This window comes from Cicer arietinum, chromosome 3 (assembly GCF_000331145.2).
Source record: "Cicer arietinum cultivar CDC Frontier isolate Library 1 chromosome 3, Cicar.CDCFrontier_v2.0, whole genome shotgun sequence".
In the NCBI taxonomy this organism is placed as follows: domain Eukaryota; kingdom Viridiplantae; phylum Streptophyta; class Magnoliopsida; order Fabales; family Fabaceae; genus Cicer; species Cicer arietinum.
In genome coordinates, this window is record NC_021162.2 from 76,430,853 (window position 1) to 76,444,568 (window position 13,716).

Sequence of the window (13,716 nt, forward strand, 5' to 3'; positions counted from 1 at the left end):
TATATATATATATATATATATATATATATATATAAATTAATGTGTGACAGAATATATAATTATATGTTGTTTTGGAGAGGTTGTACTGTATTTTCTATACTATGAGAAACTACATGCCATTCACCAAAAACAAAAAGAGAAACTACTTGCCAAGTTGCCATAGTAATAATTAAGTGGACAGCTAGCAACTTTGATTTATTTTAAGGCCTGTTGATCAATTATTAGCCATAAAAGTTACCACTCATTACAAATAAACTGATGAGCATGAGCTATCCATGAACCATAACTTAATTTGGGTTTGAATTGTTAAATATTTTATCAAACGTTGTTGTTTGATTAAATAAACAAAATACCCTCAATGATTGCCTTCATTATTGTTAAAAAAATATAAGCCTAAAATTGACCTCAATTATTATTTCAACTATTATATAAAAAAAATATATGTAAAATTTGGGAGTTTCTTATATTATTTTGTGATTTTTTTACGTGGCTTTTTTAATTTTTCTCGTTTTATTGATTTATATTGTCATTTTACTTCTGACTCATTCTAAATTTCATTCAACGATTTTAGCGTCAATACTACATTTTAAAAACAAGAGTATTTTTAACATTTAAATTTTATTATATTTATAAGCATGTTATCGTGTTATATTGTTAACCTATATATTGTAAATTTGTTCACAAATTTATTCTTATTGATTTTGGTCAAGTTGAATTTATATTATTTTAATATATTATTTTATCTATTTAAATAAAAAAATATCATTTATTTAAGTAAAAAAAATTATAACAAATGTCTAAAAAAAACACCTAAAAAACTCAAGAGTAGAGCTAAAAATCAAGAGTGTTAAAATTTAATTTTTGCATTAATAAATCATAAAATTGTGGAATGTATTTATTCGATCAGTCTGATGTATAAAATCTAGAAATTTATAATTTTATATACAGCCCATAATTTTATTTACAAATATTATAATCATACAACATTAAATTGATAAAAACATAAATATTCATAATTACTAAAATAAATAAGTTAAATAAATCAAGCTAAAAAAAACCAAGTCAAACTCAAGTTTTTTTTTTATATATCGAATCTAACCACTAAATCGACCTCCATTAAATGCAAAGAAAAAAGGTACTGTAAGTTTGAATTGTAGCCTCATTATATAAAAAATGAATATCATAAGTTCCTGCAAGTTTAAAGTGTTTGGATAAAATAATCTCTATAATTTACGCCCCCAATGAAATCACTTTAATTGATAGAAGAAATAAAAAGAAAAAAGTATGCATACCTGAGAAATAACTCCAAGAACCCCTAAAGAAACTCTGGCAGCATTTAGATGTTGGTGAGATTCATTAAGATTTCTAACCTTAGCATATCCCTCTTGAGGTCCTGCAGGGCTAACAATTCTAATATCTATTACATACTCATGAACAGCACTTCCTTTACCCCACAATGTACTTCCATGAGCACCAGTACCCATTAGCCCACCAATTGTTAAACCCCACCAATAAGGTGTATATGGCAATGCCATTTCAAACCTTGCTGCCTCACTAATAATTTGTCTCAATGTCACCCCACTCTCCACCGTCATTGTCATCGCTTCCGCATCTATTTTCAACACTTTGTTCAGATTTTTTGTACTTATCAAAAGTCCGTTTTGTCCATCAGGGCATGCCAATTTCGGAATGCTGTGTGAGAATCGCGTTGCTACTTTCATTTTTTTGTTATTTTTTGAAGCTAACGCAACAATCGATATGAGCTCTGCCTCTGAGGTTGGATACTTCACCTCACCAACTTTGCAAATGCTTCGATCGGGGAACATTCCATTCGCATTTGTGATCGTGCAGTTTGTATTCTTTGAAGAACACTGTATTGGATCTGATGGAGGACTTGAATTCACTCCATACATTATAAATAGGAAAATAAAAACACTCCACTTCAATTCTCTCATCATTTTATAACAAAGCACTACCAATTAATTCTCTCTTCTATATATCTCTAAGCTCCTCAATGTGCTATTTATAAGTAATTTGCTTGTCCTAGATGGCTTGAAGAAAATATTATTCATTTAAGTGTCGTGATTTTTGTAGTCATCTATTGTTAATTAATGGCTAAGATCAAAAATTGAGTCAAAATAAATAAAGGGTCAAAATCCTACATGCCTACCTCAATTTTATAAGACACGTACACAAACGTGTGTATCTCATTATTTTCCTTAATTAAATATTACTAGCTACTATTAAACTATACCGCGTTTCTTATCATAAACTTCGATATTAATTAGGCAATATATAACAGCTGGATCGATAAGTTAAACAAGAATGTTTCTTTAATACTAGTACTATATTTATTGATCAACAAGTGTGTTTTCTTTTGATACTATATTTATTGGTTTTAATTGACATACCAATTATAATCATTTTATAAATCATGGATCACAATTGGGGCATTTAAAATATACTCCGTTTGTACAACAATGATCGTGATTTATTTATAAAAAACTGATCTTAAATGAATGATCTTGTTAATTTTTAACTTAGTATTAATTTATTCATTCAATTGTAAAATTTAATCAGTATTATATGTATCACTTTTAATTTTTTATTTTATATTAATAATAATAGTGAATATTATAAAGCTGATTTAATAAAGTAGATTAAAATTAAGGGTTAGTATTAACAAAAAAGTATATATAGACACACAATATTTAGATTTGAGAAGACAAAATAAGATAGGACGTCACCACAAACCTTCAATCATGATTACGCGTCAAGTATAACAAATTTATAAATATTTTAGATATAGGTCGCACTTCTCAAAATTGTGCGGCAGACTATCAACCACTAATAAAATAATTAATTTTCACGCATAAAATAATAATACACCACAAAGTAAAGTCAAGTCGGTCGCACGGCAGTGGCGAGCGTGTGACGGTAAATATTGCTTGCATTCTCCTTCCTTTACAAAATTGGGGTGCTCCTTAGAGTCCTCCCCAAATTCATTACCTCCACCTTATTCACAATAAGACTAGCTCTAGTAAATGTCATCATTATTTTCAATAAATTTTCATTAAAGCATCATCATTTCCAAACCCATGTAATATAATAATGTTTGAAAAACTAAAAAAAAATTGAGTCGTCGAATACCAAGTAAAGAAACTGATCTTGATTATTGACTAAGTTGTTAATGAGAAATTGAAATCAAGTATAGATAAAAGCACGATATATATAATATTATATCCTCGGCACAAGCAAGAAATCGTAAATCAAGCTCTACGGGGGTGTTAAATCTGAGTTAAGGCTAGTCACCACAATGGGACTTCTAACAATATGTTTTGAGTCTATCCAAGTAAGATATCCAAAAGCTACTTTATTTTTCTCTAATATTCTTCGACCTTCTATCCTCAACTTGTATGTCACCTTCTCGTTTCTTTCTTTAAACACCAACTTCTTGGGGATGACATTCACGTGGAACCCTTCAATAGGTGTTATTTTAGCTACATATGTTGTTGCTTCCTCTCCAACATTCGTTACTGTTCTATGAAATTCCTGTTTAACTTTTGACCCAACAGTACCATTATTTGCAGCATTGACAAAGGAAATAAAAGAAGGGTAGTTAAGGTCCAGAGATGGATTAGAGCAATTATTGAAAAATGATCTTGTGATGGCCATGATGTTCTTTCGAGTAAAGTTTAAAGCACAAAGAAGGTTTACATAATCTTGTTTTTGTGCATCATAAATAAGTCCAGGATCAAGGGCTCTATTGGGGTTAATATAGCCAGCTCCCAATGCTAGAGGAGAAGATGGTTTGTAATCATTACCAATGTCTTTGATGAGTTCATTTGTATTGTCTAAAATGTCTGATGTTGTCATAATAGCTGATCTAATGGCTGCAGGGCTCCAACTAGGGTGTGCTTCCCTTAAAAGTGTTGCTACACCTGCAACATGTGGACAAGACATAGATGTTCCACTTAACAAGTTGAAGTTGCTGAAGACATTATTTTGAAACTGCAACTCTGTCGCTGGAACTGTTTGAGGCCATGAAGCTAAGATCAATGTACCTGGAGCTGTGATGTCTGGTTTCAACACAAATGGACAACTGTGAGATGGTCCTCTAGAACTATAACTATCTACCATTGGTGCTGGTTTTGTACCTAGAACGGTGCTCTTAAATTTCATGCTTGCTTTTGGATTAGAGTTGCATTTGATGTAATCTTTGATGAGTTTTCCATTTACCGGATTCAAAAAGATAGATGCAAACTTAGTCTGAAGGAAATATGTTATGTCATAACTATTTGATATGAAAACACACCCAATAACTCTTGCCCTGTCAATGTTATCTACTTGAGCACCAAGTGTTCCATTATTATCTTCACACACCACGATCTTGTTTTTAACTTCAATAAGCTCATTAAAATTATCACACGAGCTCATGAAAACTATTGGAACCTTGTCTGTAGAAAAGTTCCCTGGATAGAGAGACATACCAGTTACTATGGTTCCATCAGCAAGAGTTAAATCACCATGAAATTCACGATCCAATGTGCCAGCAGACACTGTTATTACCCATGGTGTTCCATTGTGCAGAGTTTCAAGCACTGGCCCTCGATTACCTGCGGATGTAGACACAAAGATATTTTTCTCCATAGCTGCAAATGTTGCTATAGCTATAGGGTCTTCATATAAAGGTGCCTCGTCAAAACCCAATGATAATGAAAGAACGTCAACACCATCTGCTATAGCACTATCAATTGCAGCTATTGTATCAGACACATATGCTCCTCCTTCCCATAACACCTTGTACATGGATACGTGTGCATGTGGAGCCATTCCCATTGCTGATCCAGAGGCATAACCAAAGTAGCTTGCACCCTTAACTTGGCTTCCAGCTGCAGTGGTTGTTGTGTGAGTGCCATGACCGTCAATGTCACGTGCAGAGTTCATACTTATTGTCATGTTAGGATTATTTGCCAACAACCCTTTGTTAAAGAATCGAGCTCCAATTAGTTTTTTGTTGCACAAAGAAGGATCAAATTGAGTACCTTTTTCACATTGGCCTTTCCATCGTGAAGGTATATCAGATATCTCATCATCTTTAAAGCTTTCACTTTCTGGCCAAATTCCACTATCTATCAAACCAATGATAACATTTTTTCCATATTGTGTTGTAGGCCACGCTCCTGAAACAGGATTGAGGCCTATAGACTGAGGTGAGTGTGTTGTGTCAAGTTTGATAGGTAAATCCTTGATAGATGAAATATATTCGGGAGAGGTTTTCAAAGCTTCAAGCTCCAAAGGAGACAAATTTGCACAAAAACCATTCATGACATTAGTGTAGGTATAGACGAGTTTTGAAGAAGAAAGATGGTTTAGTTGGTGGTTGTTAATTGTGACTTGATCAGAAGTAATTTGAAGTAGTGAGGAAATGATGGACAGGTACCAGCTTTGTTGGTTAGAAAAGGGTGTGGGCATGGCTGATAAGTTCATATGAATGATATAATTGTTGGAATTTTGATCGACCAATATAGAAGAAACAAGGTGAGTGGTTATGATAAAGGAGAATAATAGATAGCGAGGAATGTCCATAGCCATGATATTGTGGTTCATCAAATATTTGTAATGCATGGCTTTAGTGCACAAATACGTTGAAATAGTTGGAGTTTAAATAGAGATCCATCAGATGATTAAGATATCAATCAATAAAAAATAAATTAATATTTCTCGTCAAAAAAATATTAAAGTCGTTTGGTCCGCTATTTATTTCTCAAATCTAGTAAATATTTTTGTGATTAATAACACTTTAATCCTTTAGATTAGAGAATATCAGTTATTTTAACCATTTTGAAATTTAATAACAAAATTTTAAAAGTAATATATTTGTAGTATTAAAATAACATATAGGCCTTCATTAGTTTTGTTGAATATTTATTAAAAATTTATATTTTTATAAGAAAAAAATATTAAATTAACTAACGTTCTATGATTTAAAGAATTAATTTATCGTATTATAAATTTAAAAGATTAAACTTTATATATGATTTTATTTAATATTATATTATATTATATTATTTAATTGTCTCTTTTACGGGTTGTACTTTGAGATATTTAATGGTTTCTTCTTTCGTTTTTTTTTTTTATGTTTTTAAATATGTTTAAATTGATTAATTTAAATGTATAAATTAAATTTTTGAATTAAACAATTCGAATAAAAATTAAAAGATTTTGAGAAAAAATAGAGAAAATAAAAATAACTCACGAGGTCCAATATTATATACATATGCACCTATGATGCCGCTTATGATCGGTGATTGTTTATCTAACTTTCAATTTACTCATCAATGGTAAAAAACAATACCAAAATCATACTTTCAATAATATTTTTAACTACTGAAAATTCCTCTACGAAAAATTACCGAATTTTTTTTGGGCTTTAAGAACAACTCTCCTTGCTACTTTGGTCCCATTCTGGACAACTTTTTTTTTGGCAAGGCTTATTCAACGTATTCGAAACTTTGACGTCTTTGTCGGTTTGGTCCATCAAATAGAAAAAGAATAAAAAGATAAGATGAACACAAGTAAAAAACATGTAAAAAAAACTATAAATGAACCATTTCCACACAATTTGAATTTTAATCAAACTTAGCCAAAAGTAACTGACTTATAACCTTAGAATATAGAAAGATCGTCTTTCTGTTAATAATAATAATTTATGACAACATATATTCCCAATCAAGAATTTAACTTTTACTTTTACATATTCTGTGAACCCCAATATATACGGATTATTATTGTTCCGACGATATGCTTTTTTTAACTCTTTCGGACGAGTTGCTGGAATCATACTTTTATATGAACGTTGGACCTCAATATCTTCCATTCTAGATACCTACAGTTATGTGTTCTCAATTATTCCATCTTAATTGGAAAATTAAGGATTCAATTATTTTATGAAAATATTAGTGTTTTTATTTTATTTTTTATTTTGTATTTATTTTATTGAAATACTCTTAAAGTGAATAATTATTGTAGATAGTAAATGAAATATTAATTAAAATTTAATTGCAATTTTTGTCATGTATTTTCATCAATTTATGAAATTGATCTCTCTATTTTAAAATTCAATAGTTTTGATCAATTTCTTAAATATTTTTTAACTTAAAAATAAGCATGTGATATATTTCAAATGATGTGCATAAGACTTTATGATGTAGAACTATTCAGATGCATTAATTATTTATATATTATTAATTAAATTACAAAATGAATATTTTAAAAGTTAAAATTGAAATTTTCATAGGTATTAATCATTTTATCATATGTAATATCGTTGAAGATATGTCACATTAGTATTTTTTACTTAAAAAATTCGAGGGAATAACTAAATTTATTATATTTTAAAATAAGGTGACCAATTTCACAAATTATTGAAAATAAAATGACCAAAACTATAATTAAGTTATTAATTAATGAAGATGTATTTTTAGAAATAAAAAAAATTATATATTTATTTGTCTATGGAAATGTAGACATTTGTGTACTTAAGAAACCATTGTGACGGTTATAATTGCCGCAAATGAATGATTGTGATGGTTCTTCAACTGTCGTAGTTTTGTGCGTCACGATATTATTTTGCGACGATTCAAAAAACCGTTGTTTCAACCGTCAACAATGTTTGCAACGGTTTCTTATCGCCTATACATTTTGCGACAGTGAGAACCGTCGCTAAACACACTCAACTTTATTAGTTCATAAAAAAATGCACAGTTATCAATTGTCGCTATATTAATTTTGAGGCATTTTGAACCGTCGCAAGCCTAATAATTTAAAATAACTATTATAACTAAATCCAATTTATATAATTTTTTTCAAAAGTAATAGCGCTAATTCGTACATTGAACTTAACTAAAACAATAAATAAAGTAGTTTAAATATTCAAAACATTAGTGGAGTGACTAAACATACAAAACAACTCCATCAAACATAGATGGTTCATCAAAATATCTAATTAATCTCTAATGATGTTGCTCCACGATCATCGGACCAATAATGCTGGCATAAAAAATCACCCTAGTGAGTAATATTTAACAAAGAGAACATTAATACTAAAGAAAAAAATTGAACAATACATATGCTCCTTTTTTTACGGTTATATTTTGTCATATTATGTTTTACTTTGTATCATTTTTTCAGATTATGAATGTATTTCTTATCAATTTACAATTTTATTCCCAAAACATGTCTTGCAGCTCTACAAAATCACACAGTTCAGCCACAAATTTCAGATACAACCAGATTGAAGCAGATCCATGTCTTTGAAAGTTATGATTAGCATAAGTATACTCACAAAGCTAAACCAATTGAAAACAATCAAATTTTGAGAAACACCAAAAATTAGTATAACCTATATTTAAGCATAAGCTATGAACCTAATATACCAAAAACTAGAGTGACCTTCTCGCAAATTTATAGAATCCCCATGACGCATTTCATCATCCCCTGAAAAGTTCATTCATAACATCTAAATTAGTAACAAGCACATACATGATTATTACAATATAAGTTATTATTATAAATAAGATAAGTTTCTCCTAGTTAAATTGGCATTCGATATTAAAAATCGGTACCGATTGGAACAATGTAATTGAAACCCTAACAACGTAAAGAAAATTGTACCTTAGATTCCAACAAACGAAGGTCCAATTGAAAGCAAGTGGTGATGGTAGTGAGAGAGAAAAGATATAGTTTGAGGGAGATTGAGAATTTGGGGAAGCAAATCAGAACATGAGACTTGGGAAATCAAGGTTTTGAAAAAAATGAATTTGAACATTGAATTTGGGGGGAGGAAGAGATTATTTGGGGGACGGAGTTTTGGACATTAAATGTTTTTGCAACGCAAAACATGAAAACTCAAAAAGCGAGACTTGTGAAAAATTATAAAGCGCGTTTTATTATTCCTTTAACGGCAACAATGGTCGACAGAACCCGTCGTAGGAAGTGTCACATGTATAGAGCTGAAGGGGTTCTATCCCAACTGTCGCAGATCATGTGTCGCAATCTATTAAATTTCTTGTAGTGTTTATATATTGTATCTGCTAATCTTTTGTTTTTGTTTGTTCATCACTTTAGTTTTATTGTCATCTTTTTGTGCATTTAATTTGCTCAAACCAAATATGGCAATATTTATGCCTCAAATACAAGGTACCAAAAATGCTAAAATACATTTTTTATTTTATACTAAAGTTTTATTATTATTTTTACTTTCCCCTCCACACTCTCTACTCTCACATGATTCTTTCTCGCTTTTATCTTTATCTCCTAATTCGTGTCTCCCCCTGTCTCATGTATCTCCATTTCTTTATCTATTCTTTTATGATTTTATTTACTCTCTCACATTTTTCTCTATCTATTCTCTAGCCATCTCTCACTTTGATATGTGTCTCATCTCTGTTTACTATATTTCTATATATTATTATCTCTCCTTTATCTCATTTATTAATATCTTTTTTCATAAATATTTATATATATATATATATAATATTACAATAAAAATTATATTACTTTATCTAATATCAAATAATGTGCAATTTAAAATTATTTGTCGTGTACACAAATATTGTCACGTATACATTTGATTATCTTATTTATTTGTATGTTTTTGAAAAAAATTATTTGTATGTTTTATTTTATTTATAACAACAATAACAATTACATGCCTATTTATTTATATTTGAAATAAATAAATAACTGATTTAGTGAGAGAAGAAAAAAAATCCAAAACCTGAGGCCCATAAAACAAGAAAACTCATCCCTAAAAAGAACTCACTGGCGTTTTGTCCCAGGATATTATGAACAGGTTGCAGTGGAATTGAATTAAAGTCTGTTCTGTGGTGTATTTGTTATAGTAGAGAAGATGGAGTTTTGCCCAATGTGTGGGACCATGTTACAGATTGAACTACCGCGTCATGATATCCCCTCAAGATTCTTTTGTCATAATTGCCCTTATGTTTCTCCCATCCAGCCAGGGGTACTCTACGCTACATTCTCTTCTATTCTCTTTTTTCTATTTATAATAATACCAACCACCCTAATCCCATTTCATCTTTCTTAATCATATCTTTTAATTTTCAGGTTAAGATTAAGATCAGGCAATTACTGGTGAAAAAAGGAATTGACCCTATTATCTCCCATGATGCCATGAAGAATGCACCCACTGCTGAGGGTATTTCTTTTATTTTCTTATTTTTCAAATTATAATAAGATTTTACTACTTTATATACATGGAAGGGAGGAATAAGAAGATAGTAACCCACTAGAGTTTTATAAACTAAAATTACAATAAATATATATATACAAGAGAATGAAAAAATCTAAAATATTCTTACTATTAATATATAAACACTTATTATGCGTTTTTACTTTTTAGTGTTTTTATGCTCTAAACATAAATTTGTGATTACTCCTCTTATGCTATTTGTTTAAGGACATTCTTTTATGTCTGGTTGTGTTGAATGTGATCTAAACCAAAGGGATAAATAAGAATCACAGCTCCACACACTCGTAGAAGGGGTTTAACTCTTGTTTGGATAATCAATTTAGTTAAACACTTATAGAATGATCACTTATCATATAATTTTCCAGCTGCCAATACATGTCAAATTTGAGTAGTTTGGTTTGAAGGATGGTGTGTCTCACTGCAAGGATTTTTTTCTGAAACTTGGGTATAGTGTTCTAATTATGAGCTTTAAGAAGTAGGGAAGTAAAAGCCATGGTGTAGTTCAGTTGAAGCTATGGTCTGATTTGCTTTGTGTGAATTTACAGGTTTTAGTTTTGATTATCAACACCTAAGCTTTTCTTGCTGATTATCGTGGGATTCCATTATGCTTTTCTTTGACATTATTCTTTTTGTGGGTGGCTGGGAGTGTGTGTTGGTTCAAAGATTGAGGACTTTATGTTTTTAATAAATGTGTCTTCTTTGGCCCCATTGGAATGTATAATTGAATTGATTGTGAATTAGAGACCAGATGAAATGATTGCTTTGTAATACTGTTTTTGTTAAGAGATATTGAGTAACTATGTAATCTTTGGTATATTTTTATTCATTGTTTCCATTTTCCCTTTCTTTCTGTAGTACCATGCCCAAATTGCCGCCATGATACAGCTGCTTATATGGAAATTCAGACTCGTTCAGCTGATGAACCGGCAACTATATTTTACGCGTGCTTGAATGAAAAGTGTAAACATCGATGGAATGATTAATATCAGTGGATGAAGATGTAGAAGCTTTTCATGCCGTTTCTGATTGGAATTATGTGGTAGATAAGAGGGTTTTCTAATGTTTCATTTTACTTTTTGTTTATGATTATTGATTACAAAAAGACTTTTTGTTTTATCTTCTCAACGAGGACAAATTTGCTTTAAGGACTGGTTAAGTGAGATGGTAATTAAAGTTAAAAAAACTTTGCGTTTTCCATATTAAAGATCTATACTTGTGCATTGCCATGACTTCTTAGTTGCTATCCTTACTCCGTAGCCTTTAATGGACACATTGTGCCACATGTATGTGTTTGAATTTGTGGTATTGATTTGTCACTTGTTACACATGATTTTAGCAAAGTTTATATGTTAAGTTAATTTGATTTTTTTACCTCCAAACCTCAATAGAAAATAGTTTTATATGAAGTTGTAATTTTACATTTGACATATTTTAAAAGTTAAAATTGTTTAATTACAAGTGCATTTTCGAATAAATATTTTGTAAATGTAATTTTGAATGAGCTTGATATAAAGTTGATTTTTCTAAATTGAATGACCTGTATGTTTTCTTTTGTCCTAAAAAATCGTTAAAATTTAGCGTATATTCGTTTAGTACTTTTTCATCTCATATTGAGGTGACTAGTTTTTTTAAAATAAATTATTAAAAATAAAAATCCTTTTATTTTTTTATGTAATATTAATTATTTCTTTTTCAATTGTACTCTCTAATTAATATTATGTATATTACTTTTAAATTATTATTTTATATTTTATATTTATAATAAATAAAATAAACAACCAATTAATAAGAATAATTTAGCAAGATGATGATTCTATTCTATTCCTTTTAATTATTATATAGACTGTCATCTATTAAGAGACACAAAACACTTTACAAGTAGCCTTTGACAATACTTATTTTAAAAAGTGTTCTTATAAATACCATTTCATGACACTTATTAAATGATATAGAAGAAGTAAACCGACCACAAGCACAAGGGACAGCATAAATAAACCGAACAATAATTAAGAGCAACACACAATTCAATTTTGTGTGGCAGAATGGTCCTGGTTCATTGACATATTTAATGAAGGTGGTGGTGCTTGTTTGCAAGGAGATAAAGTTCTTAGAGAGGAGACACAATGGGTAATGCTTGCGTTGGGAAGAAGAAGAGCAACAAAGGAGTGGTGCACCCTGTGATAGTTCATGGTGTTGGCGATCATGTGGTGACAATCAAGGTGCGAATGACCAAGGGACAACTCAAGGATTTAATTGAAAAGGTTGATACAAGCAATGCAAATACAGAATTAGGAAATTTGATCGTACGAGAATGTTTCAAAGGGAGGCTTGGAGCTCGTGTTGTAGACGGGGATCATGATTCATACAAGTTTTCAAGGGGGCAGAGTTTAAGATCAATTCAAGAACATACGCGTTATTAAATGTTCTTACCGACTAACCAATTTTATGGACATCGCCACATACAATTTACAATATAATTCAGAGATAATCCTACTTCGAATTATGGATATCTCTATTCCAACAAATTATTAAGAATTTAGAGATTTGATTATATTGTTTTAGTTCATATATCAATTTAGAGATTTTCGATATATAATGGTAAATGTATTATCATAATTCATTTGTTTTTTTGTGAAACGTTGTATTTCTAAAAAATAGTCTTGGTTACCGGTACAGGTAAGGTTTATTTTGCCTGAAGTATAAGGAATAGTACTAAGTAATCTTTGTATTAGATAAAAATCATCAAGTTTTTTTATTTTATTTTATTTCCAAACATATATTAATTCACCTAAAACATGTAAATTTAACAAAAACAAATTTTAAAAATAAAGTTCATTCGAAATCGCATTATGTTTTTTTGACAACATTCAAAATCACATTATCAAACTCTCAAATACACAAAGTTTCATCAATCCAAAAAAATAGAAAATAATTTTATCATAATTATATGGACATAAATGTCACCATAGACAAAAGCTAAGAAAAATGACTCTTTAAAACCTTGCTTTTATAATTTGACTTATTGAGAGTAGAAATAAAGACGAGATAAAGGGAGTGAAAAATACTAGATAAAGAAAAACTGAAAAAATTAATTCCATGTATTATTTGATCGACAAATATCTTAAGTATTTTTCTTATGGTTCTTAATTTAATCAATCTTGATTTTATTAAATTTATAATTTTTTTTGAAATTTATTATAACTACAAAAATGTGTTTTATGTTAATAACAATGTGAAAAGTATTTGAAAAAATGCACCTATATTTTTTCTTTATATGATATAGAAAAATACAAGCTAGGAGAAGGTATTCTTTTTCTTCTCTTGGTTGAATAGGAGTTGATAAAAATTTATAATTATTTTTAAAGTAGAAGGCCTTGTTGTTACCTACTCTTCCTTTCCAAAAATAACTGTATCCTCTCATCTGACCCCCACGGTCCCTT

General features: G+C 29.7%; 3 protein-coding genes across 3 annotated transcripts in view; 1 reads left to right on the forward strand and 2 right to left on the reverse strand.

The window, feature by feature from the left end:
* The window catches only part of LOC101495962 (probable L-gulonolactone oxidase 6), a 4,695-nt gene extending 2,645 nt beyond the window's left edge, over positions 1-2,050 (reverse strand). The window contains exon 1 of the mRNA XM_004494806.4: positions 1,293-2,050. Coding sequence (XP_004494863.1) covers positions 1,293-1,958 — 666 coding nt within the window. The 5' untranslated portion in view covers positions 1,959-2,050. The remainder of the gene's footprint in view (positions 1-1,292) is intronic.
* A 1,226-nt stretch (positions 2,051-3,276) lies between these two features.
* LOC101496297 (subtilisin-like protease SBT3) lies at positions 3,277-5,595 on the reverse strand. The gene has a single exon (XM_004494807.4). It carries the CDS (start codon positions 5,593-5,595, stop codon positions 3,277-3,279), a length of 2,319 nt encoding a protein of 772 aa, XP_004494864.3.
* Positions 5,596-9,757: 4,162 nt separating this feature from the next.
* LOC101496629 (uncharacterized) lies at positions 9,758-11,484 on the forward strand. Its single transcript, XM_004494808.4, has 3 exons — positions 9,758-10,027; positions 10,132-10,222; positions 11,132-11,484. The coding sequence occupies exons 1-3, from the start codon at positions 9,914-9,916 to the stop codon at positions 11,257-11,259; spliced, it is 333 nt and encodes a 110-aa protein (XP_004494865.1). The 5' UTR covers positions 9,758-9,913; the 3' UTR covers positions 11,260-11,484.
* The last annotated feature ends 2,232 nt before the right edge of the window (positions 11,485-13,716 follow it).

What these genes read in the sequence shown, in the direction of transcription:
- LOC101496297 (XM_004494807.4), bottom strand. Translation starts at nt 5,595, where the DNA reads ATGGCTATGGACATTCCTCGCTATCTATTATTCTCCTTTATCATAACC.
- LOC101496629 (XM_004494808.4), top strand. Translation starts at nt 9,914, where the DNA reads ATGGAGTTTTGCCCAATGTGTGGGACCATGTTACAGATTGAACTACCG. An exon ending in TTTCTCCCATCCAGCCAGGG is followed by an intron (nt 10,028 to 10,131) that starts GTACTCTACGCT and finishes TTTAATTTTCAG; the next exon opens with GTTAAGATTAAGATCAGGCA. An exon ending in GAATGCACCCACTGCTGAGG is followed by an intron (nt 10,223 to 11,131) that starts GTATTTCTTTTA and finishes TTCTTTCTGTAG; the next exon opens with TACCATGCCCAAATTGCCGC.